Source organism: Oncorhynchus keta, chromosome 3 (genome assembly GCF_023373465.1).
Source record: "Oncorhynchus keta strain PuntledgeMale-10-30-2019 chromosome 3, Oket_V2, whole genome shotgun sequence".
Lineage (NCBI taxonomy): Eukaryota > Metazoa > Chordata > Actinopteri > Salmoniformes > Salmonidae > Oncorhynchus > Oncorhynchus keta.
Genome location: NC_068423.1, coordinates 17,949,721 through 17,975,600, shown reverse-complemented (window position 1 = coordinate 17,975,600; position 25,880 = coordinate 17,949,721). Strand labels below are relative to the sequence as shown.

General features: G+C 41.4%; 1 protein-coding gene across 4 annotated transcripts in view; it reads left to right on the top strand.

The window, feature by feature from the left end:
• Positions 1-25,219, top strand: part of LOC118368225 (probable E3 ubiquitin-protein ligase HECTD2) — a 36,534-nt gene extending 11,315 nt beyond the window's left edge. For all 4 annotated transcript variants that reach the window (XM_035752159.2, XM_035752150.2, XM_035752176.2 and 1 more), the window contains exons 10-21: positions 1,207-1,330; positions 1,627-1,723; positions 2,158-2,265; positions 4,526-4,658; positions 5,092-5,180; positions 9,331-9,489; positions 15,537-15,611; positions 15,737-15,824; positions 15,968-16,074; positions 23,163-23,278; positions 23,487-23,630; positions 23,800-25,219. In XM_035752159.2, the coding sequence (XP_035608052.1) occupies positions 1,207-1,330; positions 1,627-1,723; positions 2,158-2,265; positions 4,526-4,658; positions 5,092-5,180; positions 9,331-9,489; positions 15,537-15,611; positions 15,737-15,824; positions 15,968-16,074; positions 23,163-23,278; positions 23,487-23,630; positions 23,800-23,920 (1,361 nt within the window). In that variant the 3' untranslated portion in view covers positions 23,921-25,219. The remainder of the gene's footprint in view (positions 1-1,206; positions 1,331-1,626; positions 1,724-2,157; positions 2,266-4,525; positions 4,659-5,091; positions 5,181-9,330; positions 9,490-15,536; positions 15,612-15,736; positions 15,825-15,967; positions 16,075-23,162; positions 23,279-23,486; positions 23,631-23,799) is intronic.
• Positions 25,220-25,880: the final 661 nt, after the last annotated feature.

Sequence of the window (25,880 nt, the reverse complement as noted above, 5' to 3'; positions counted from 1 at the left end):
ATCTACCCATATTTGTCTAGTTATCTCCCCATATTTGTTTGGTTCTCCTGCCCATATTTGTCTGGTTATCTACCCATATTTGTTTGGTTCTCCTGCCCATATTTGTCTGGTTATTTCCCCATATTTGTCTGGTTATCTACCCATATTTGTCTGGTTATCTACCCATATTTGTCTGGTTATCTACCCATATTTGTCTAGTTATCTACCCATATTTGTCTGGTTATCTACCCATATTTGTCTAGTTATCTCCCCATATTTGTCTAGTTATCTACCCATATTTGTCTGGTTATCTCCCCATATTTGTCTGGTTATCTACCCACATTTGTCTAGTTATCTACCCATATTTGTCTGGTTTTCCTAACCATATTTGTTTGGTTATCTCCCCATATTTGTCTGGTTCTCCTAAACATATTTGTCTGGTTATCTACCCATATTTGTCTGGTTATCTACCCATATTTGTCTGGTTATCTACCCATATTTGTCTAGTTATCTACCCATATTTGTCTGGTTTTCCTAACCATTTTGTCTGGTTATCTACCCATATTTGTCTGGTTATCTCCCCATATTTGTCTGTTTTTTCTAACCATATTTGTCTGGTTATCTACCCATATTTGTCTGGTTTTCCGAACCATTTGTCTGGTTATCTACCCATATTTGTCTGGTTATCTCCCCATATTTGTCTAGTTATCTACCCATATTTGTCTGGTTTTCCTAACCATTTTGTCTGGTTATCTACCCATATTTGTTTGGTTATCTACCCATATTTGTCTGGTTATCTACCCATATTTGTCTGGTTATCTCCCCATATTTGTCTGGTTCTCCTAAACATATTTGTTTGGTTATCTCCCCATATTTGTCTAGTTATCTACCCATATTTGTCTGGTTTTCCTAACCATTTTGTCTGGTTATCTACCCATATTTGTCTGGTTATCTACCCATATTTGTCTGGTTATCTCCCCATATTTGTCTGGTTTTCCTAACCATATTTGTTTGGTTATCTCCCCATATTTGTCTGGTTCTCCTAAACATATTTGTCTGGTTATCTACCCATATTTGTCTGGTTATCTACCCATATTTGTCTGGTTTTTCTAACCATATTTGTCTGGGGTAGACGTTGTTTGAGGGTCAGAAGAGGTGTCAAAGTTCATGAGAATATATCAGTCTCCAAGAGAACTCGATACTGTTTCTCTTTTTTCTCCATTGTAGATGCAGCCAATATCATTTCTAGCACGCCTATCCTGCCCTTTGTTGACTTCTACAACCCCACACTGGACCACACTGACTTCATGGAAGACTATCGAATATGGCAGACTCAGGGAAACTCTACCAGGTGTGACAGGACAATATTGTCAGAGCAAAGCTTATGTTGACCAGTGCTCTTCAATTCTCCTCACAGCCCTTGCTGTTTTGGTTCCTGTATTTCCCTGTAAATAAATGGAGCTCCCTCTTGTGTCAGCTTTCAGCATTAGCACAACAGATGATTTGTTTATGATATCAGATTGCAACATCAAATATATCCAGCAGCTATCTTCAATGAGTATCATACACCAAAATCACACCATCCCTGATGAAACCAAAACATTATTTCCGTATGATAACCAAATACCTGTTCCTCCCCGTCCCCAGGTTTACATTCTGCCAGTTCGCCTTCATTCTGTCCACGGTGGTGAAGAAGGCCGTTATCCAGAAGGACTCTGAACAGCAGATGATCAGCATGGCCAGGGTGAGACAGAGGTCACTGCCCACATGGGTCCTTGTCATCCATCTATGACAGTGTCATTGTATTGCACTGTCAAAGCACAGACAATGCATCACATTCTCAGACTAACTATTACCATTCTTCATATTGGCATATTGACTTTTTCGTGTTAATGTACAGAGAATCCATATATATATAATTGTGTATATATTATTTTGTATATATATATGTTTAATCTTTAGAAAAAAATAATTTATGTATGTTGGAGTGTGTACTGTATAGGTCCTCAAGTTTTTCCCGGTCCATCTTGTAGTTTAAAAAGTTTACAATATTTACAGTGTATATCTCACTGAATCAGACTGAAAACATATGCTCTCCCTCTCAGACAGCAGAGGTCCAATTTAAACATCATGTACTGTGGTAACAACATAAGGAGTGGCTCTTGTTATTTATTTCAGCAAAGCCTGGTGGACAAAGTGTCTCGCAGACAGCGAGTGGACATGAGCTTGCTCTTTCTCAACATCAAAGTCCGACGGCTGCAGCTGGTCAGTGACTCAATGGATGAGGTAATACCATTTCCCATCTAACAGACATACATAAACAATATTTAAGAAGACAGCCCTGGAAGAGAGGCTTGATTACTATTTCTGTTATGCAATAATGTATTAGCCAATTCATTTAATGTAAATTAAAATATTTCACTGCTTTCCATTCAGTGCATTTCAAAACTGAAACATCCAAGGTATGTACAGTTGAAGTCGGAAATTTACAAATACCTTAGCCAAATACATTTAAACTCAGTTTTTCACAATTCCTGACATTTAATCCTAGTAAAAATTCCCTGTCTTAGGTCAGTTAGGATCACAACTTATTTTTAAGAATGTGAAATGTCAGAATAATAGGAGAAATAATTATTTCTTTCAGTTTTATTTCTTTCATCACATTCCCAGTGGGTCAGAAGTTTACATACACTCAATTAGTATTTGGTAGCGTTGCCTTTAAATTTTTTAACTTGGGTCAAATGTTTCGGGTAGCCTTCAACAAGCTTCCCACAATAAGTTGGGTGAATTTTGGCCAATTCCTCCTGACAGAGCTGGTGTAACTGAGTCAGGTTTGTAGGCCTCCTTGCTCACACACTTTTTCAGTTCTGCCCACACATTTTCTATAGGGTTAAGGTCAGGGCTTTGTGATGGCCACTCCAATACCTTGACATTGTTGTCCTTAAGCCATTTTGCCACAACTTTGGAAGTATGCTTGGAGTCACTGTCCATTTGGAAGACCCATTTGCGACCAAGCTTTAACTTCCTGACTGATGTCTTGAGATGTTGCTTCAATATATCCATATAATTTTCTTTCCTCGTGATGCCATCTATTTTGTGAAGTGCATCAGTCCCTCCTGCAGCAAATCACCCCCACAACATGGCGCTTCCACCCCCATGCTTCACGGTTGGGTTGGTGTTCTTTGGCTTGCAAGCCTCCCCCTTTTTTATCCAAACATAACGATGCCCATTATGGCCAAACAGTTCTATTTTTGTTTCATCAGATCAGAGGACATTTCTCCAAAAAGTACGATCTTTGTCACAATGTGCAGTTGCAAACCGTAGTCTGACTTTATTAATGACTTTTTTTATGGCGGTTTTGGAGCAGTGGCTTCTTCCATGCTGAGTGGCATTTCAGGTTATGTCGATATAGGACTTGTTTTACTGTGGATATAGATACTTTTGTACCTGTTTCCTCCAGCATCTTCACAAGGTCCTTTTCTGTTGTTCTGGGATTGATGTGCACTTTTCGCACCAAAGTACGTTCATCTCCAGGAGACAGAACGCCTCTCCTTCTTGAGCGGTATGACGGCTGCGTGGTCCCATGGTGTTTATACAGTGGGGCAAAAAAGTATTTAGTCAGCCACCAGTTGTGCAAGTTCTCCCACTTAAAAAGATGAGAGAGGCCTGTAATTTTCATCAGAGGTACACTTAAACTATGACAGACTGGTGTCTGGTGTCCTTTGACAGCTCTTTGGTCTGTGAGAGCCAGAAATCTTGCTTGTTTGTAGGTGACCAAATACTTATTTTCCACCATAATTTGCAAATAAATTCATAACAAATCCTACAATGTGATTTTCTGGATATTTTTTTTCTCATTTTGTCTGTCATAGTTGAAGTGTACCTATGATGAAAATTACAGGCCTCCCTCATCTTTTTAAGTGGGAGAACTTGCACAATTGGTGCCTGACTAAATACTTTTTTGCCCCACTATACTTGCGTACTATTGTTTGTACAGATTAACGTGGTACCTTCAGGCGTTTGGAAATTGCTCCCAAGGATGAACCAGACTTGTGGTCTACAATTTTTGTCTGAGGTATTAGCTGATTTCTTTTGATTTTCCCATGATGTCAAGCAAAGAGGCACTGAGTTTGAAGGTAGGCATTGAAATACATCCACAGGTACACCTCCAATTGACTCAAATGATGTCAATTAGCCTATCAGAAGCTTCTAAAGCCATAACGTAATTTTCTGCAATTTTCCAAGCTGTTTAAAGGCACAGTCAACTTAGTGTATGTAAACTTCTGACCCACCGGAATTGTGATATAGTGAATTATAGGTGAAATAATCTGTCTGTAAACAATTGTTGGAAAATGTACTTGTGTCATGCACAAAGTAGATATCCTAACTGACTTGCCAAAACTTTAGTTTGTTAACAAGACATTTGTGGAGTGGTTGAAAAACAAGTTTAAACTTCAACTGTATAAGTTCAGACATGCGGCATTCCTTGTTCTGATAAGTTCAAGAAAAAATTAAGCTACAGCTTAACTTGCTCTCTTGCATTTAGCTGACTAGAAATCGAGCAGACTTGAAGAAGAAGCTGAAAGTGTCGTTTGTGGGGGAGGCTGGTTTAGACATGGGTGGTCTGACCAAGGAGTGGTTTCTCCTTCTCATCCGACAGATCTTTCACACAGACTACGGTGAGACATATGGGACAAACAGATCAGGTGTATGTGTTGCCATATAGATTTGTTTGCAAATATGCTATTTTCTCTATAGATAACAGTATATGTTCAGGAGATGTATTTCTCCTTTAGCCCTGGCTTTTTATTCTTCATCCTTTAGTCTCAACCAGTGCCCAGACTAAGAATACTGACCTGTTAATTAAGAAAACATCTCAAATGTATGATCTTCATGTTCTGGGACAGATATGTAGCACTGCAATAGATGACCATTCTATTTACAGTAACTCCCATTTGGTCTGGGACCTAGCAGTCCAAAAAACGAAATTCCCACGCACTCTATTCAGAACATTTGTTATCTCTCTTTGACCGGAGGCCTGTGTTCTATGTCTATGTCATGTCTAGGTGGAGTTGTGTTTAAGCAGAGTGTATTTGTGTCTCCTCTCTGCAGGCATGTTTACGTTCTTCAATGATTCCCACTGTCACTGGTTCAGCAGCTGGAAGTGTGACAACTTCTCCGAGTTCCGATTGGTCGGAGTCGTATCCTTTTGTACCATACCGTGATTTACGGTACCGTGTGGCCCTTCGCGAACTGTAAACAGATTCTCAACGTACAGCTGGAGTCCTCATGTTGTACTCTGTAACTGGCGCCTGGAGTTTTAGTCAGGTCACGTAGTGAGGAGAACTCATGGGAATCTTTGCACATTTACCATAGATACTCAGAGGTTCTCCACTCTCCCTATGCCAGGTTAATTGCTGCTTTGCAGATGATAGCTTTAGTTTTAGAACTATAATTTTGTGGTAATTCTTCAGTTTGTCATCTTCTAAACTGAGGAGACTCTGCAGGGCTTTTCTATTTGGAACATTGCCATCTGATGTAATCTAATAGAGTAACTAAAGCATGCAGAATATGAATGTGTTAAGTTACCGGGTCGTTCCATGAATTGAGTGTGTGTCTTTTATATCCTTGTGACATAGTGTTTATTTATATCAAAAACTAAATGTAACAGCCAGATCATATACACCTACACTCTAACTAAACTAAATCATGTTAACATTTCAATAGTAGTTTGTTTTCATTCAAATCAATTCGTTGTTTTCTCATAAAATCTCCATGTTTGTCAGATTTCTTTGAAGATTAGAGCCCACTTAAGACCCACATTTTTCCAGGTTTTCACCATAATTGTAAAGCCCTTGTTGTGAAATGAACTCTTTTCAGTATGGGACAACTATTTGTTTTAAAATTATTTTTTCAAAAGAAACATTGAACATCTAATAGTTAAATCATAGTTTAATAGCAGGTGAGCTGTTTACTCTTTTTGGCCAATTTCTGGTGTTTTGTGGTGGAAAACCCTGTTACCCATAGATGTTTTAACAAGTACACTGGGGGGGGTTTGCATTCAATTGCCCCTCGCTGTTGTACACAACAAGCTTCCATTCCCCCTGGTTGATTTAAGATGACCTTGTCAACCCTGTTACTTTAATTGTCACTTTTTATAGTCATTTTTATAAGTTGAACCTATGTAGATGGGAAAATATGTTTGTTGTGACGTTGACCATGTCCTCTTTATGACAGAATGCTAAAGGTGCCACGGGAACCACAGCAAATATTGAGATGAGTGAGATGCATGACTTCGCTCTCACACACAGTATCTGTTCACTTCACGCTGTTCACAGTGTGGTAGCCAAGTTTCCACACTCTTTCTTAGTTGTTGCGGAAATTGACCAACTATGCTGTTTACTTTCTGCATCTACGTTATATCACTGAGTCTACTTTTAAAATTAGATGAAATACAGTACCAGTCAAAAGTTTGGACACACCTATTCAAGGGTTTTTCTTTATTTTGACTATTTTCTAATATTGTAGAATAATAGTGAAGACATCAAAACTTTGAAATAACACATGGAATCATGTAGTTACCAAAAAAGTGTTAAACAAATTCTTCAAAGTAGCCACCTTTTGCCTTGATGACAGCTTTGCACACTCTTGGCATTCTCTCAACCAGCTTCATGAGGAATGCTTTTTCAACAGTCTTGAAGGAGTTCCCACTATGCTCAGCACTTGTTAGCTGCTTTTTTTTCACTCTGCGGGCCAACTCATCCCAAACCATCTCAATTGGGGCGGTAGGTAGCCTAGTGGTTAGAGTGTGGGACTAGTAACCAGAAGGTTGCTAGATTGAATCCCCGAGCTGACAAGGTAAAAATAGGTTGTTCTGCCCCTGAACAAGGCAGTTAATCCACTGTTCCTAGGCTGTCGTTGTAAATAAGAATTTGTTCTTAACTGACTTGCCTAGTTAAATAAAGGTTAAAAAAATAAAATAAATTAGGTTGTGGATGGGTAATTGTGGAGGGCAAGGTCATCTGATGCAGCACTCCATCACTCTCCTTCTTGGTCAAAAATCCCTTACACAGCCTGGAGATGTGTTGTGTCATTGTCCTGTAGAAAAACAAATTATAGTCCCACCAAGCGCAAACTAGATGGGATGGCATATCGCTGCAGAGTGCTGTGGTAGCCATGCTGGTTAAGTGTGCCTTGAATTCTAAATAAATCATAGACAGTGTCACCAGCAAAGGACCCCCACACCATCACACCTCCTCCTCCATGCTTCACGGTGGGAACCACACATGCAGAGATCATCCGTTCACCCAATCCGTTCACCTACCGACACAGCAGTAAGAACCAAAAATGGCAAATTTAGACTCATTAGACCAAAGGACGGATTTCCAACAGTCTAATGTCCATTGGTCATGTTTCTTGGACCAAGCAAGTCTCTTCTTCTTATTGGTGTTCTTTAGTAGTGGTTTCTTTGCAGCAATTTGACCATGAAGGCCTGATTCATGCGGTCTCCTCTGAACAGTTGATATTGAGATGTGTCTGTTACTTGAACTCTGTGAAACATTGATTTGGGCTGCAATTTCTGAGGCTAACTCTAACAAACTTATCCTCTGCAGCAGAGGTAACTCTGGGTCTTCCTTTCCTGTGGTGTTCCTTGTGAGAACCAGTTTCATCATAGCAGTTCTTAACATTTTCTGTATTGACTGACCTTCATGTCTTAAAGTAATGATGGACTCTTGTTTCTCCTTGCTTATTTGAGCTGTTATCGCCATAATATGGACCTGGTCTTTTACCAAATAGGGCTATCTTCTGTATACCACACATACCTTGTCACAAAACAACGGATTGGCTCAAACTCATTAAGAAGGAAAGAAATTTCACAAATGAACTTTTAAGAAGGCACACCTGTTAATTGAAATGCATTCCAGGTGACTACCTCATGAAGCTGGTTGAGAGAATGCCAAGTGTGAAAAGCTGTCATCAAGGCAGAGAGTGGCTACTTTGAATATATTTGGATTTGTTTAACACTTTTTTGATTACTACATGATTCCATATGTATTATTTCATAGTTTTGATGTATTCGCTAATATTATACAATGTAGAAAATAGTAAAAAATAAATAAATAAATAAATACATAAAATAAAGAAAAACCTGTGAATAGGTGTGTCCAAACATTGACTGCTACTGTATATATTTAAAAAGATTTACAGAATAACACTACCCAAAGGGCCCTCTATTGGTAGAATGACACTACCATGTATTCAGCACTTTCTGGGTGTTCTACAGAGACGACAGTCAGTGTGCGTTGGCAGTCGCAGATTGTGCGCACGTGGCTCTCCCCTTGGGTACGGCTGACTCGAATCTCGCCAAGTTGCACAATCACAAGTGATGAGGCAGACACAGAGGCAGCCAGTAGCCAGGAGCCAGGGCCGTGTCCTGGCCTTACCTCTCTCCATTGTCTGCTGTCCCCTCCTTGCCTGAGGCATGTTCAGCCAGCCTGAGCTAGTCCACCCACATACCCCTACACCCCTTCCACCTCACCAGTCTGTCTGCCACTCGGGTTGGAATTACTGCACACTGACCGACACTGAAGTGGCTATGTGTCTCTGTCTGAAACTGTGCAACCAACACCACAGGGAGGGCGGAGTGATGAGAAATGCTGTGTCACAACAGAGAATAAAGAGAGAGAGAGAGATAGTGATAAAAACGGAAAGGTTCTGTTTTGTCTTATTTTGTGGGCTGCAAGTCTGGCTGGAGCGGTCTGATTTTCATTCTCCGCCTCTCAGTTCCCATGGAATTTCCCCAAGTCTGCGCCAATATAAGTTGAAGCATTTCCCCAAACTCTATTCATCTATTTAGCAAGCTAGGGAGCTCTGCAGCTTAGCCTCTCCCACAGAAGTTCCATATGGGCGACACATGAAGTGAGATCTGCCAGAAGCAGCTGGAACCACTTTAGGAGTTCAGGCTCCGTCCAATTTCATTGCAAATGCATAATACACCTGCTGTTTAAATTTGCTCTTCAGATCTGCTACTAGCCAATATACATGGCAAAATACTGTGTTAATCGAGTGATAATTGTGATCATTACCACACGCTGCAGGGTCTGTGAAGCTAGTATAAAATGCTGTCATTGTTACGAAGTATGAAGAACTCAGGAGCACAATACTGCTATGCTACATTCAAGGAATATAACTAACCACATTTGAATCTGTTCTTCTAGTGGTGTATATGAGTTCTCTTAATGATAACCCTGAGTCATTTGGTGTTGGAAGGTAATTGCTTTCTTTTGCAAAGGATCTGTGATTACCGCCTTACCATAGACTTTGATACACCCTCAACTTGATATGTGTCAGCTCATGGGACTGGCCGTCTACAACAGCATCACTCTGGACATCAGCTTCCCACCCTGTGTCTACAAGAAGCTGCTGACCCCGCCCGTGGTGCCGTGTGACCTCGATCTCCCCGTTGGCATGGCGACCCTCACCCTGGACGACCTGCAGCAGGTCATGCCTGTATGTACACAACACAAGCTGTGACTCTCACTAGCATTCTTTCCCATTACACTGCACTCTCCTCCTAACGATCACAAGTACAAGAATATTGATTGCAGTGGTCAAAGAAACATTTCTATACTTGCAAAGTACTCCTCTGTTTAAGGATAATTATTTCTACAATCAAATGAATGGACGTGGTGCTTATGAGAGGACATTTTAGAATGATTAAGATTTTCTCTGATGGGTAAAAGTGTTGATTTGTACAGTATATGAATATGGATGTACAGTTGAAGTCTACATACACAAATTTCTTATGAACTAACTATAGTTTTGTCAAGTCGGTTAGAACATCTACTTCATGCATGACACAAGTATTTTTTCCAACAATTGTTTATAGACAGATTATTTCACTAATAATTCACAGTATCACAATTCCAGTGGGTCAGAAGTTTACATAAACTAAGTTGAATTTCGCTCAGGAAGAAGATGCGTTCCGTCTCCTAGAGATGAAGGTACTTTGGTGCGAAGAGTGCAAATCAATCCCAGAACAACAGAAAATGACATTGTGAAGATGCTGGAGGAAACAGGTACAAAAGTATCTATATCCACAGTAAAACGAGTCCTATGTCGACATAACCTGAAAGGCCACTCAGCATGGAAGAAGCCACTGCTCCAAAACCGCCATAAAAAAGCAAGACTACGATTTGCAACTGCACATGGGGACAAAGATTGTACTTTTGGGAGAAATGTCCTCTGGTCTGATGAATGAAAAATAGAACTGTTTGGCCATAATGACCATCGTTATGTTTGGAGGAAAAAGGGGGAGGCTTGCAAGCCGAAGAACACCATCCCAACCGTGAAATACGGGGGTGGTAGCATCATGTTGTGGGGGTGTTTGCTGCAGGAGGGACTGATGTACTTCACAAAATAGTTGGCATTGTGAGGAAGGAAAATGATGTGGATATATTGAAGCAACATCTCAAGACATCAGTCAGGAAGTTAAAGCTTGGTCACAAATGGGTCTTCCAAATGGACAATGACCCCAAGCATACTTCCAAAGTTGTGGTAGAATGGCTTAAGGACAACAAAGTCAATGTCTTTTTATTTGTTTTGCTGGTAAATCTTTTAAATACATTTTTTATCTTATTAACACTTTGTTTTAGCTAGCTATTTGTGTAGGTAAGTAAACACAATGAGAGTGGCCATCACAAAGCCCTGACCTCAATCCTATAGGTAATTTGTGGGCAGAACTGAAAAGGCGTGTGTGAGCAAGGAGGCCTACAAACCTGACTCAGTTACCCCAGCTCTGTCAGGAGGAATGGGCCAAAATTCACCCAACTTATTGTGGGAAGCTTGTTGAAGGCTACCCGAAATATTTGACCCAAGTTAAACAATTTAAAGGCAATGCTACCAAGTACTAATTGAGTGTATGTAAACTTCTGACCCACTGGGAATGTGATGAAAGAAATAAAATTCTTAATAATAATAATTCTTAATTATTCTCTCTACTATTATTCTGACATTTCACATTCTTATAATAAATTAGTGATCTTAACTGACCTAAGATAGGGAATTCTTACTAGGATTAAATGTCAGGAATTGTGAAAAGCTGAGTTTAAATGTATTTTGGTGTATGTAAACTTCCGACTTCAACTGTATGTACGGTTGCTAGACTAAGAAGTTATATAGAGTGTGCTAAAATTTGCCCCTGTTCCTACTTATAGCTGAACAATATGTGAAGGAATAAAGGCATCATAATGACAGTAATGTGCTTGTAGTTTAGGGAGTCATATATTGTGCTATTTGTTGACGCATGGTGTCAAAGTGTTTGTGCCGTGCGCCACAGGAGTGTGAGATAGTCGACCATGTTCACACTCAATAAGGTCCCAGTCTCACCCTGCCACCAGTCTCATAACAGTGTGGCTGCTGCCAAAGTGAGATGAGAGTGATTTGGCTAGGTCTCAGAGATGCCAGGCTGGACTCCCACCATCACCTCAGATGCACCAGTGATAGATTCCTACCCACAGATGTCACACCTAGCAGTCTAACACTGCTAATGAAGCTCTCCTGGTGATGGCAGCGTTTTTTATTGATCAGGGGGGTTGAATGATGCCAGCTGTAGTTAGTGAGGTGAGATACACTTCATGTGGCATGACATGTTCTGCAATTGCCATCAATGTTATGCTTTGTTGACATAATATTTCCTTATATAATCATGTAGTTTCACATAATATGTAGATTTTTGAGTTGCTATTGAAAGTGATTGAAGTATTGACATCTTCCAATATTCACCAGCAGAGGGCGCTCAAACCTAACGTATGCACATCGCCACTTGCAATCTCTACAAACTCAAAACAAACTAAATCTATGTTAATCATATACTGTTTACTTGTATGCACACAATACATTACTGTCACTAAGACTGGTATTAAACTTCTTTAGGTGTAATTGTGTAGCTTTCTATTCAGTATGCATCGTATCTCATTGGGCTCCCGAGTGAAGCAGCAGTCTAAATGACTGCGTCACAGTTTTAGCAGTGTCACTACAGACCCCGGTTCGATTCTAGGCTGTATCACAACCAGCTGAGATTAGGTGGCGCACAACTGGCCCAGCGTCGTAAGGGCTTGGCCGGGGTAGGCCGTCATTAGAAATAAGAATTTGTTCTTAACTGACTTGCCTAGTTAAATTAATAAACATTGAGCTGCACAGCCTTGCCAGATGTTGGTTTTTATTGGGCAGTTGGCCTTGTCTTAGCTTACATAACGGCCTCTGTTGAATACTTTTTCCTAAATTGGAGGAGGACAGTGAAAAAGCTGCCGCAAAGTTCTTTAAAAAGACTGACCAGCACTGACGTCAAACACATGTCATTGTTCTTCGAATGATTGCTTTTGCATTGTAAAATGTATTTTGTGTGACTATGCTCTAAGGTATGGGTCGGAATAGCATAATCACAGTGATGTCGTTGTATTTGGTACAAATCATTCCCTAAGTTCTAGACCTCAGCTGAATCTGGTAATGAGTGGTGTGGCTGTTGACCACGTTGAGGAGACTAAATTACTTGGTGTTACCTTAGATTGTAAACTGTCATGGTCAAAATATATCGATCAATGGTTGTGTAAAGATGGGGAGAGGTCGGTCTGTGATAAAGAGACACCACACTCCACAAAGCAAGTCCTGCAGGCTCTAGTTTTATCTTATCTTGATATTGTCCAGTCATATGGGGTGGCAGGTAGCCTAGTGGTTAGAGCATTGGGCCAGTAACCGAAAGTGTTGCTGGATTGAATCCCCGAGCCCACAAGGTAAAAATATGTTGTTCTGCCGCTGAACAAGGCAGTTTACCCACTGTTCCTAGACCAGTTTACCCACTGTTCCTAGGCTGTTATTGTAAATAAGAATTTGTTCTTATCTGACTTGCCTAGTTAAATGAAAATATATAATCAAGTGCTGCAAAGAAGGAGCTACAGTAGTTAAGCTGCAGCTTGCTCTTCACTGTAATCAGGGGGCTAATATTAATACTATGCATGCCAGTCTCTCTTGGATAAGAGTTGAGGAAAGACTGACTGCATCGGCCTTTTTTTATAAGACACATTCATGTTCCAAATTGTTTGCATAGTCAACTTAAACACAGCACTGACACACACACTTACCCCACCAGACATACCACCAGGTGTCTTTTCACAGTCCCCAGGTCCAGAACAAATTCAAGGAAATGTACAGTATTATACAGAGCCATGGAACACAAGTGAACAGCAAACTTGGTTTAAAAAAAACAAATAAAGTAACACCTCACGCATGGCACAACGCCTACTTTTTGTGTGCATGTACTGACATGTAAACTACATGACCAAAAGTATGTGGACACGTGCTCGTCGAACATCTCATTCCAAAATCGTGGGTATTAATATGGAGTTGGTCTCCCTTTTTCTGCTATAACAGCAAACACTCTACTGGGAAGGCTTTCCAATATATCTTGGAACATTGCTACAGGGACCTGCTTCCATATAGCGACAAGATCATTAGTGAGGTCGGGCACTGATGTTGGGCAATTAGGCCTGGCTCGCAGTCTGCGTTCCAATTCATCCCAAAGGTGTTGGATGGAGTTGAGGTCAGGACGCTGTGCAGGCCAGTCCAGTTCTTCCACACCGATCTCGACAAACCATTTCTATATTGACCTCACTTTGTGCATTGGGCATTGTCATGCTAAAACAGGAAAGGGCCTTCCCCAAACTGTTGCCACAAAGTTGGAAGCACAGAATCGTCTATAATGTCATTGTATGCTGTAGTGTTAAGACTTCCCTTCACTGGAACTAAAGGGCCTAGCCCGAACCATGAAAACCCGCCTCAGACCATTATTCCTCCTCCACCAAACTTTATAGTTGGCAGTATGCATTCGGACAGGTATCGTTCTCTTGGCTTTCGCCAAACCCAGATTCGTCAGTCGAACTGCTAGATGGTGATGCGTGATTCATCACTCCAGAGAACTTGTTTTCGCTGCTCCAGAGTCCAATGGTTGCGAGCTTTACACCGACGCTTGGCATTACGCATGGCCATTGAAAACCATTTCATGAAGCTTCAGACGAACAGTTATTGTGCTGACGATGCTTCCAGAGGCAGTTTGGAACTCGCTGTTGAAACCGAAGACAGAAACTTTTTACGCACTTTCAGCACTCTGCGAACCCATTCTGTTAGCTTGTGTGGCCTACCACTTCTTGGCTGAGCCTTTGTTGCTCCTAGATGTTTCCACTTCACAGTAACAGCGCTTACAGTTGACCAGGGCAGCTCTTGCAGGGTAGAAATTTGACGAACTGACTTGTTGGAAAGGTGGTATCCTATGACGGTGCCACGTTGAAAGTCACTGAGCTCTTCAGTCAGGCCATTCTACTGACAATGTTTGTCTATGGAGATTGCATGACTGTGGGCAAAGATTTTATAAACCCGTCAGCAACTGGTGTGGCTGAAATAGCCAAATCCACTAATGTATGTGTAATTGCTAGATGTATTGTCGTTAAGTGTCAGACCCCAGTAAGACTACCTGTCGCCATTGGCGTTGGCTAATTTGGATTTGTGTTTTTTATGGATCCCCATTAGCTGTACTCTCATGTACTCCTCCTGGGGTCCAGCAAAATTAAGGTAGTTATACAATTTAAAAAACATTACAATACATTCACAACAGATTTCACAACACATTAAGTGTGTGCCCTCAGCCACTACTCTACTACCACATATCTACAATACAAAATCCATGTGTTATCGTGTGTCTGTGTCTCTTCACAGTCCCCGCTGTTCCATAACGTATATTTTTATCTGTTTTTCAAATCTGTTTCTACTGCTACTGTATGTTACTTGATGTGGAATATAGTTCCATGTAGTCATGCTTTATATAGTACTGTGCGGCTCACATAGTCTGTTCTGGACTTGTGAAGAGACCTCTGGTGGCATGTCTTGTGGGGTATGCATGGGTGTCTAAGCTGTGTGCTAGTAGTTTAAACAGACACCTCGGTGCATTCAACATGGCAAAACTACTTACAAAAACAAGTAGTGATGAAGTCGATCACTCCTCTACTTTGAGCCATGAGAGATTGACATGCAAATGATTAATATTAGCTCTACGTGTACATTTAAGAGCCAACTGTGCTGCCTTGTTCTGGACCAGTTGTCATTTGCCCAAGTTCCTCTTTGTGGCACTAATGTGGATCCTAATCAAATCAACAACAACAGATCATGTACCATGCATACACCTTATAATGCTTATTTTGTTTCCTCAATATGTGTTCTAGATTGTGTAGTTGTAAAGGCTTTACATGGTGCTCTTGCTGTTTGTTCTTACAATGTCACACAAAAGACAAGTCAGTCATTAGAAGCATCAATGATGAAATGAAGTCAGATTTTCCTCCATAAAACATTCTATGAACAAAGTGTTCTGTGCTGTATTGCACTTTCAAATGGCAAGATGTTTTTTTTTCCTCTTCACAGATTTATAAGAAGAAGAAGTCATATATGCTTCATAAAGAGTGGTTGCAATCTATATAAAAAGCCATGCTTATAGATTTGATCTTGTGTTTCAGGATCTTTCTCATGGGCTGGCAGAACTTCTCAGCTATGAAGGCAACGTGGAGGAGGACTTCTGTACTACTTTTCAGGTGGGGAAAACACAAATTCTTACACGCAATAACACTTATGAAACATAATATATTTGACATCACCATAATACATACTGTTACAGCACACGGGAAGCGCTCCACTAATGTGATGAATGTCATTTTAGGTGTCGCAGGAAGAACTAGGTGTGATCAAGTCCTACAATCTGAAACCGGGAGGAGATAAGATTCCTGTCACCAACCAGAACAGGAAGGGTAAGTGAGCAGTAGACAGATGCCAGAGAAAAGATCACTGTCCTGCAGTAGCTTGGGATATCTAACAGTACCCTGCCTTTCAGACTATGTGGCAATTGTTTGTTCTCTCATAGTTGATTGTTTGATTATTCTTGTCTTTGCAGAGTATGTCCAGCTGTACGTAGATTTCCTGCTGAATAAGTCCATTTACAGGCAGTTTACTACCTTCTACTATGGCTTCCACAGTGTGTGCACCTCCGACGCTTTGATGGTAAGAATGTCAAGACTTTTGGGCTTCCCGAGTGGCACAGTGGTCTAAGGCACTGCATCCCAGTGCTAAAGGCGTCACTACAGATTCGGGTTTGAACCCAGGCTGTGTTGCAGCCGGCCGCCACCGAGAGACCCATGAGGCGGCGCACAATTGGCCCAGCGTCGTCCGGGTTTCGGGGAGGGTTTAGCCGGCCAGGATGTCCTTGTCCCATTGTGCTATAGCAAGTCCTGTGGCGGGCCGGGTGCATGCACGCTGACACGGTTTCCAGTTGTACAGTGTTTCCTCCGACACATTGGTGCTGCTGGCGTCCGGGTTTAGTGAGCAGTGTGTCAAGAAGCAGTGTGGCTTGGCAGGGTCATGTTTCAGAGGATGCATGGCTGTCACGGATGTGTGGAGAGACGCACCAAGGCGCAGCGTGATTAAAGTTCCATATTTATTTAAGCGAAACTTCCAAACAAAAAGAAACAAACAACGAACCGTGACATCAGAGGTGCAACATGCACTAACTCAAAACAATATCCCACACAGCAGGTGGAAACAGGGAACCCTTAAGTATGATCCCCAATTAGAGACAACGAACCTCAGCGACCTCTAATTGGGAACCATACCAAGAGCATCAACATAGAAATAATACACCTAGAATACCCCCTAGTCATGCCCTGACCTACTATACCATATAGAACCAAGGGCTCTCCATGGTCAGGACGTGACAATGGTTCTCGACCTTCTCTTCTCCCGAGTCCTGGATATCACAAAAAAGGGGTAGAAATGTTTTTACAAAAAGAAAATGTCAAGACTTTTAATGTCAAAATGAATTAATAAATTAATCCTAATTGGCGGGACAAACTGTAGAACCATTTTCCATAATGGTTCTTTAAAGAACCATAAAAAAGGGTTCTATATATCCCCCAAAATATCCCATTTGAGGTAAAACCCAGATGCATACAACGTCGAATTAACAACAGTTTATTAATCCAATAGGGGCATGCAAAAGACAGGTCAAGGGCAGGCAAGGGTCAGTAATCCAGATAGGTGGGGCAAAGGTACAGGACGGGGGTCAGGGTAGGCAGAGGTCAGTAATCCAGACAGGTGGGGCAAAGGTACAGGACGGCGGTCAGGGTAGGCAGAGGCCAGTAATCCAGATAGGTGAGGCAAAGGTACAGGACGGCGGTCAGGGTAGGCAGAGGTCAGTAATCCAGATAGGTGGGGCAAAGGTACAGGACGGGGGTCAGGGTAGGCAGAGGTCAGTAATCCAGATAGGTGGGGCAAAGGTACAGGACGGCGGTCAGGGTAGGCAGAGGTCAGTAATCCAGATAGGTGGGGCAAAGGTACAGGACGGCGGTCAGGGTAGGCAGAGGTCAGTAATACAGATAGGTGGAGCAAAGGTACAGGACGGCGGTCAGGGTAGGCAGAGGTCAGTAATCCAGACAGGTGGGGCAAAGGTACAGGATGGCGGTCAGGGTAGGCAGAGGCCAGTAATCCAGATAGGTGGGGCAAAGGTACAGGACGGCGGTCAGGGTAGGCAGAGGTCAGTAATCCAGATAGGTGGGGCAAAGGTACAGGACGGCAGTCAGGGTAGGCAGAGGTCAGTAATCCAGATAGGTGGGGCAAAGGTACAGGACGGCGGTCAGGGTAGGCAGAGGTCAGTAATCCCGATAGGTGGGGCAAAGGTACAGGGCGGCGGTCAGGGTAGGCAGAGGTCAGTAATCCAGATAAGTGGGGCAAAGGTACAGGGCGGCAAGCAGGGTCAGGGCAGGCAGAAAAGGTCAAAACCGGAAAAACTAGAAAACAGGAACAATCGAGAGAGACCAAGGGAAAACCGCTGGTAGGCTTAACGAAACAAAATGAACTAGCAACAGACAACCAGAGAACACAGGTTTAAATATACAGGGGATAATGGGGAAGATGGGTGACACCTGGAGGGGGGTGGAGACAATCACAAAGACAGGTGAAACAGATCAGGGTGTGACATAAAAGGGTTATAACCATGTTTTGGTGCTATATATAACTTTTTTAATGGTTCTTTATAGAACCTTAGGCAATAGTTATTTATAACAGCTTACAGGTTCCATTTAGAACCTTCAAAAAAGGGTTCTGCTAGGGTTAAAAGCCAAATAACCCCTATCTGGTATTATATAGAACCATTATTTTGTAGTGTGTATCACTGAAAGTGAAAGGACATAATTTGTTGTGCTGCATTTCAGTGCCAGCTGGTCCTGCTTGAAGTGTCAATAGTGTTCAACTCATGTAGAAAGTTCCTGATTAGGCAGCGTAGGGAGAAACGTGAGGTCCATTTTGCATTTGCATTTTACAGAGGCAATGAGGAGTTGGGACTTGGCTGTGTGTGCATGAGGGTGTGTGAGTGAGTGTACTGTTCCTCGCTGCTTGCTAAATGTGTTCACAGAGCTCCCCTCCCCCTCTCTTGACATAGGCCTCCTAACAGGGATTTTTGTGTACTCTGTCTCCACCCTGTAACCAGGGCTCTTTGGGCCATAAGGGGGAGGCTCGTAAGAGTGGCCTATAGAAAGTGTACGTGGGAACCACAATAAATGACGAGAGTGACGTCCTTCCACGAATATAAATCAGACAGCCACAAAGCTTCTGTATTCATGCAGAACCAGGCCAGCTTTATGGTTAGATTTGCATGGTTTGACATGGGAGGATCTGGCTCTCTCTGGCCGTTATCAATTGCTTTCCCATTAGTTAATTAACTGTTTCCTTGCTGACCTGATGACAGAAACCGAACGGCATATTGTGGAACTAACAATGAGTGAAAGATGGACCACACCAACCGTCTTTGATAGGCAGGCCACGGTCTGTATCCAGGTCCCCATCAAAAAATACAATTTTGTTGTAATGTTTGAGTCACTCAGATAACATACGAACACATTAAGACATGGCAAAATGTGTAGAATTGCAGGAAATAAGCTTCAAAACTACAACATTTTCTCTCCAACAACAAGAGCAATGTAATCAGTGTGTGTCGTGGACAGTGCTTGTGTTGGGGTTGGAGTTTGTTACTACACTGATAAATGACAATATCAATCCGGACCTTTTCCACCTAGGACATTTCTGTGACTGGACCTTTTCAAATTGTATTTGAGTAACCCTGGACTACATCAAGTAATCAATCAATTAGAATCAATTCAAATTGACATGATTAAAACACACTGGGGTACTGCAATTAACTGTAGTGTAGTGAACTTTCAGACGAGCTGACAGCGATGGAAATTTCCCTCATTGTTGTATTGCGGTCATTGGTATCTGTCTGGGCAAGGACTCTGCTGCACTTGCAAAAACAAATATTTGACTTCAATTATCTGTTTGCTGTACGTGTCACTGAATGCCAGAGTTGGTATTTATGCCACAGCTGAACCGACCACAAACCACAGTTAAACATTCATTCAATTATTTTCCTGGTGCAGCAATTTTAGCATGCATGCTGAGTCTATCCATTTTGGATAATGGAGATTGAAAAGAAACACAAAAATAGGAATCTAATATGCATTGTTTGGTTCTAAATAAACCGAATAAAAAAACCTGGACGCTTAGTAAAGCTCAAACCAAGTTTATTCACCCGCTTTGTCCTACAGCTGCATAAGACCAAAAACATATTCACACAAGTACTGGTATTTAACCCTTTCTCCTATGCTGAGTCTCCTACACATCTGAACAGCCAATACATCTCTATTGCTAATAGAACCTTAGTGATATCTGTTCTTCCTTACTTCATCTGACCTGACCTCGGCCCCAAATTCCTCACTCCTCCCCATAGGATCCCTGATGTCCAAAGATAACATATTCTGACAGAATGTAAACGGTCTAAATTCCCCTCTTTCCCTCAGTGACATGAATAAGGAAACTTCATATTTTCAATTTAGAACTCAGAACCCATCAGAATTTAACAGGAATATAATTTTCAACAGAATGCAATGCAGTGCAATATCAGAATCAGTAATACTATGTCATTTGTCGCAATGACTAAACTTGACGGGGTCTCAAATGACCCTGTGCTTTTTGTTTTTGCACCGAGACTAAAACAAAAATCCCTGTTTCAATCTTGGTAGGACTTGCTACTTAATATGGTCTTGTTGCACCAGCACCAACATAGAACTTGCCAGTAATTAGATATATTCAGTACTGCTTCTATTTTTAGTTCTGTTAGTACAATCTATTAGATTTTTCCTCTTAGCTTTCAAAGGCAGTGCATGCTCATATGAACAGGCTCATAATGTACATGTATTTTCATGCTGGTCAGTGAAAGTGGGACAGAAACATGTACTGTACATGTAGGAAAAGTCAGCTTTAGCCCCCACATGGCCCCACGCCAGTGAATGCAATCGGCTTTCAAACCAGCTCCTTGATACAGTTACGCAATGGTTGTCTACGCTTGCATTAATTATGCAACACTGCTGTGACAGCAATAACTCACTGGCTGTCTAATGGGGTGAGGGGAGAGAGGGAAAATGGGGGAGAGAGGGGAAAGAAGGTGTAGCAGACCACAGTTTGGTCTGTCCCAGATTCTTCAGTAACTCTATACCTCAGCTGGATCTTGCCATTGGCTTGGCTTGTTCTAGCTAGTCATCGGGTTGCATTTCTGTTTGCACTTCATGAACAAGGTGAAACTGTGCTGCTGTGAGGCACTCCTGCAGAGCGTGCACTGCCTGACACTGCTGTCTGGGTGTGTTTGGATAAAGTGGAGTCATGATGTGATAACCCAGCTCGCACACAACTTTCTGAGAACCATATGTTTCTTTGCGCTTGGTGAGAGCGTGGTTGTCCTATAGTTATTTGGCATATAACCTTGCCACAATGTTCTGGGAATGGTGCAGGATACCCAGCTAGCACATAACGTTCTGAGAACCATGTTTCTTCGGTGGGAATTTTAGTACTATGTTTTCTGCAGGTTTCCTCGTGGTTCTATTTAAAGTCATGTTCTCAGAACGTTCAGAGAGCATTAAGAAACAATATTTTTCTGTCGGAATTTCAGTACTTCAGCATAACGTTTTCTGCAAGTTCTATTTTAATTCATGTTCTCTGAACATTAAGAAAACTTTCCATAAAAAAACACAAGAAAACATTAGTAACATTCAAAGAAAGTTTTAAGAATATTATTTTAAAACATACACATTCCATTCTCAGCGTCAACAAAACTCTCGCTATCCTCTATCTTTTAGTATTTATTCGGATTCGAGGCAGCGGCCACTGTTCCTGGGATTGAAACAGGAGACAACACAACAAATACAGTACATAATATACATAAATATACATAGCACTACATTTATAGGACAATTTAGCCATTCAGCAGAGTTTCCCATCCAGAGCGACCCTCAGCTAATGCATTCATCTTAAGATAGACAGGCGAGACAACCACATATCACAGTCGTATCCCAACCACGTATCACATGCATAAAACAATACATAATACAATACAAAATGCATAAAAATTGTCTGTGTCTCATCACAGTCCCTGTCGTGTTGTAAGGTGTTCTTTTATCTGTTTTTTTTATCTGATTTTATTTCTAGTTTGAGTTACCTGGGGTGGCAGAGAGTTTCATTTAGCCATGGCTCTTTTTAATACTGTGTGTTTCCCAGCCTCTGTTCTGGACCTGGGGACTGTGAAGAGACCTCTGGTTGCATTTCTTGTGTGGTACTGATGAGTGTCAAAACTGTGTGCCAACTGCTTGAACAGACAGTTCGGTACCTTCTACACATCAACACCTCACACAAAGACCAATAGTGATACAGTCAATCTCTCCTCAACTTTTAGCCAGGAGAGATTTATGTGCATGTCATTGATATTTGCCCTCTGTGTACATCTAAGTGAAATACGTGCTGCTCTGTTTTGGACCAACTGCAATTTGCCTATGTGCTTCTTTGCCGCACCTGACCACACAACTGGACAGTATTCCAGGTGCCACAAAACTAGGACCTGTCTGGTTGACTGAGATATCAAGAAATCAGAGCAATGCCTCTTCCCATGTTAAGTGTGTTCAGGTGTGTTGGCCACGCCCACTAATTGGCCACACCTGATCTTAATAAGTGATTGTTTCCTTTAAAATGGGATCTGTTTGAATAGACTAACATAAATAGCTTTGTATGAGTAAAAAAAAACATGGCATTCTAGGAACATCCTGGTGGTGCAGTGGACTATTCCATGATTAGTGAACAGAAGGTTCAAATCCCACAGATACCATGCTACAATTTTTTTTTAAATGTATGTGTTTGCATGATTAATGCTAATTAATTTCCACGTGACCTATCTGTGCTTAGAGTTCAAAACAGTTCATGCTAGCTAGCAGTGTTATTAAAACAGTTCATGCTAGCTAGCAGTGTTATTAAAACAGTTCATGCTAGCTAGCAGTGTTATTAAAACAGTTCATGCTAGCTAGCAGTGTTATTAAAATAGTTCATGCTAGCTAGCAGTGTTATTAAAAGTCTTATTGACACGTTCTCCGAATGTTATTTCTTTACTTAAATAAAACCTCCCAGGAAAACATCCAGGGAACCATAGTAAAAGTTCTCAGAACCTCAGCTTTACCGGTCAGGACACTTATGGCTTCGTTCCCAGAACCAATGGAAAACCAAAAACGTACATTCCGACAACATCCAAGGAACCAAAAGTGCTAGCTGGGAAGAGTGTATGGGACTTAAAGGTGGTCAAGGACAGAGTAATATAGAGAAAATATGCAACTATGTCTATTTAGTTTGCAAAATGAGGCCAAATGTATCAAGTTTGCAACTTGATAATGCTTGTATAATTTGTCTGATTAATACTTTAGACAGTGTGTGACACAACAATCCATGCATGACACTACCATAGTCATGCACTGCTCTGTTTAAGTGCACATTTTAGTGCAATATTGGGTCAATGAACAGGGATTCATGATTCAGACCAACATAGTTACTCCTTGTCTTGTGTCATGCAGTAGGCAGGTTTTAACTCCCATGGTACTAGCACTGGTTGTCTTGTGAAGTCCTGCAGTTTCACTGGAATCCCATTGTGTCCTGTAGTTTCATATCCTGCAGTTTTACAGTTTTTCAGATTATTGCGATAGTGACTCTGTGTCATGTCCCTCTCGTTGTAGTTACTGAGGCCAGAGGAGGTGGAGATCCTGGTGTGTGGCAGTCCCAACCTGGACATGGGCTCTCTGCAGAAGGCAGCCCAGTACGAGGGTTACAGCAAGACTGACCCCACCATCAGGTACTGTAAACCCATCATTATATCATTCATTGTGTAAAAGGCCTGATGTCTTATAGATATTAAAGCCAAAATCCTGAGTTTCTAAATGACCATTGAACAGCAGGAAATATCCCAGATGGTGCATTTAATTAAAGTAGGTCCTAATGATTGTGCCTAACCCTAACCTTAAAGTAAATAATCTAATGTGTTGCTCCTTCTACGTGGTCAGGGCGTTCTGGGACGTGGTGCTGGGCTTCCCTCTGAAGTTCCAGAAAAGGCTGCTCCACTTCTCAACAGGAAGTGACCGCGTCCCCGTGGGAGGAATGGCCGACCTCAACTTCAAGATCTCCAAGATTGATGCCTCCACCGAATGGTGAGATACTGCAGATGTCCTCACTGTGTTCTTTCTTATTCGTTGTAAACATGTTGAAATGTACTAAAAGCAGACCTCGTTTATTCAGTTGCTATTGTCGCATTTGATTTATACAGAACAGCAACTGTGAACAAACGTGAATTTATCGTTGACCTTTTCTTCCTTCCAGGTTACCTATATCTCACACATGTTTCAACCAGATCTGCCTGCCACCATACAAAAACAAAAAAGAACTGAAGCAGAAGTTAACTATTGCCATTTCAAATGCGGAGGGATTTGGACTGGAGTGAACTCAGATAACGACAATGTTTAAACTGCCATTTATCTTTGGTTCGTGGTCAGTAGGGTGTGTATATTTGAACATGTTCAGATATGCTACCAGTAATCTCTCAGCTTCAGTATTTCTTAACAATATACTTAATTAACCAATCTGCTTCTGTAGAATATTGAGTGAAAAGTTACATTACAAGTATAGCCTTCAAAGCTCCCCCCGTTTGTGCTATAAATAACTTGCCTTTTGGATATCAACATGGACATGGAAAATGTTCTGCCCTGTCCATTAAGCAATGGAGTTGTTTATTAAAGTAAGAGGTTGAATGTAGGTCAGAACAGGGCTGGGTTGGTCTGTGATAAAATAGTTAGACAAACAGTCTGCCAGTACTGTGGTGTCAGCTCTTAAAGTGACAGAGCCCATCTCTCCTCCTGAACAGAGTTCCTGTACCGCCTCTCTTTGACAAAGGCCTTTTCAGGCCTAAGATTTAAATCATTCCGAGTCTGATGGTAAATTATGAACACAGATATTATCTTGTTGGTATTTATACTAATATATTTTGTTTTCAGAGGTCTCAGAAGTTTTGAAACATTTGGAAGACGTTTCCGTTATGTTGTTCGGGAGCAGAATTTTTAGACGAACCTTTCTGGATGTTTTCATGTAGAGCATGAAAGGGAATCAAGCCTCGGTAAGGTTTATCATGTTGGGGCGGCAGGTAGCCTAGGGGTTAGTGTTGGTCCAGTAACCGAAAGGTTGCTAGATTGAATCCCCGAGCTGACAAGGTAACAATCTGTCGTTCTGCCCCTGAACAAGGCAGTTAACCCACTGTTCCTAGGCCGTCATTGTAAATAAGAATTTGTTCTTAACTGACTTGTCTAGTTAAATAAAGGATAAATAAATACAGTAGTGTGCTGGTATATGGCTATTATTGATGTGGGAACTTACTGTGTACCTTGTTTGCTTATTCTCACATTGTCGGTGATGCCTTTCGGTACAGATTACTTCTCTTGGTACAGTTGGCATATTGTATGGAGAGGTATGAAATAGTTACAAAACACCAATGAGATCACGATTGATATCAAGGCAAGTATGAATTCGGTGGACCTCGCACACCTGCAGGTTAGAACGATGAGATGGATTCATGAAATGTACAGTATCGGGAACTATGTCATGTGATTTGATGCTGTTGTAAAGGGATCTCTTTTGTAAAGTGGTGACACTTGTGTGGTAGTTAGCTCGCTCAGGATGTCCACATTTCATGGACTGTATGATTCTTATAAAATCTTGAAAATAAAAATAAGGTCTTTGTTGAAACAGATCCGTTGCATGTGTCGCTCCTGTTGCATGTGGTGTCCAATTAACCAAAGGTTACCAGGCTTAGACGTTCTAGCCTTACATTGAGTCCTCCCTCATCACTCTTTCTCCTCAGGTAATGGACACTTACACTAAAGAAAGTCTGTCTGTGCTTCTCTAACAGGAGCAATCGGTTGTTTGGATTTATGAGCCCAGGTCAACCGTTTATAGTTCTCCCCAACAGTGAGGAAGTGAAGTTGCAATGCATACCACCAACTGTGATGTAATGGAAGTTAGTTAAAGTATACTGCATAGATAACTATTTACATCTCATCATTGAATGTATATGTTGGACATGGGGATTTAGTCACAGTTAAGTTCAGTGGAGGCTGCTGAGGGGAGGACGGCTCACAATAATGGCTGGAATGGAGTGCATGGAATGGCATCAAACACATGGAAACCATGTGTTTGATGTATTTGATACCATTCCACTGATTCCTCTCCAGCCATTACCACGAGCCCATCCTCCCCAGTTAAGGTGCCACCAACCTCCTGTGGTTAAGTTATCCTGCACTCTAGAAAACATACGAAAGTGTCTGAATACTTATGTAAATGTGATATTTTATTTTGTATTTGAAATACATTTACAAAAATGTACAAAAAAACTGTTTTTGCTTTGTCAATAT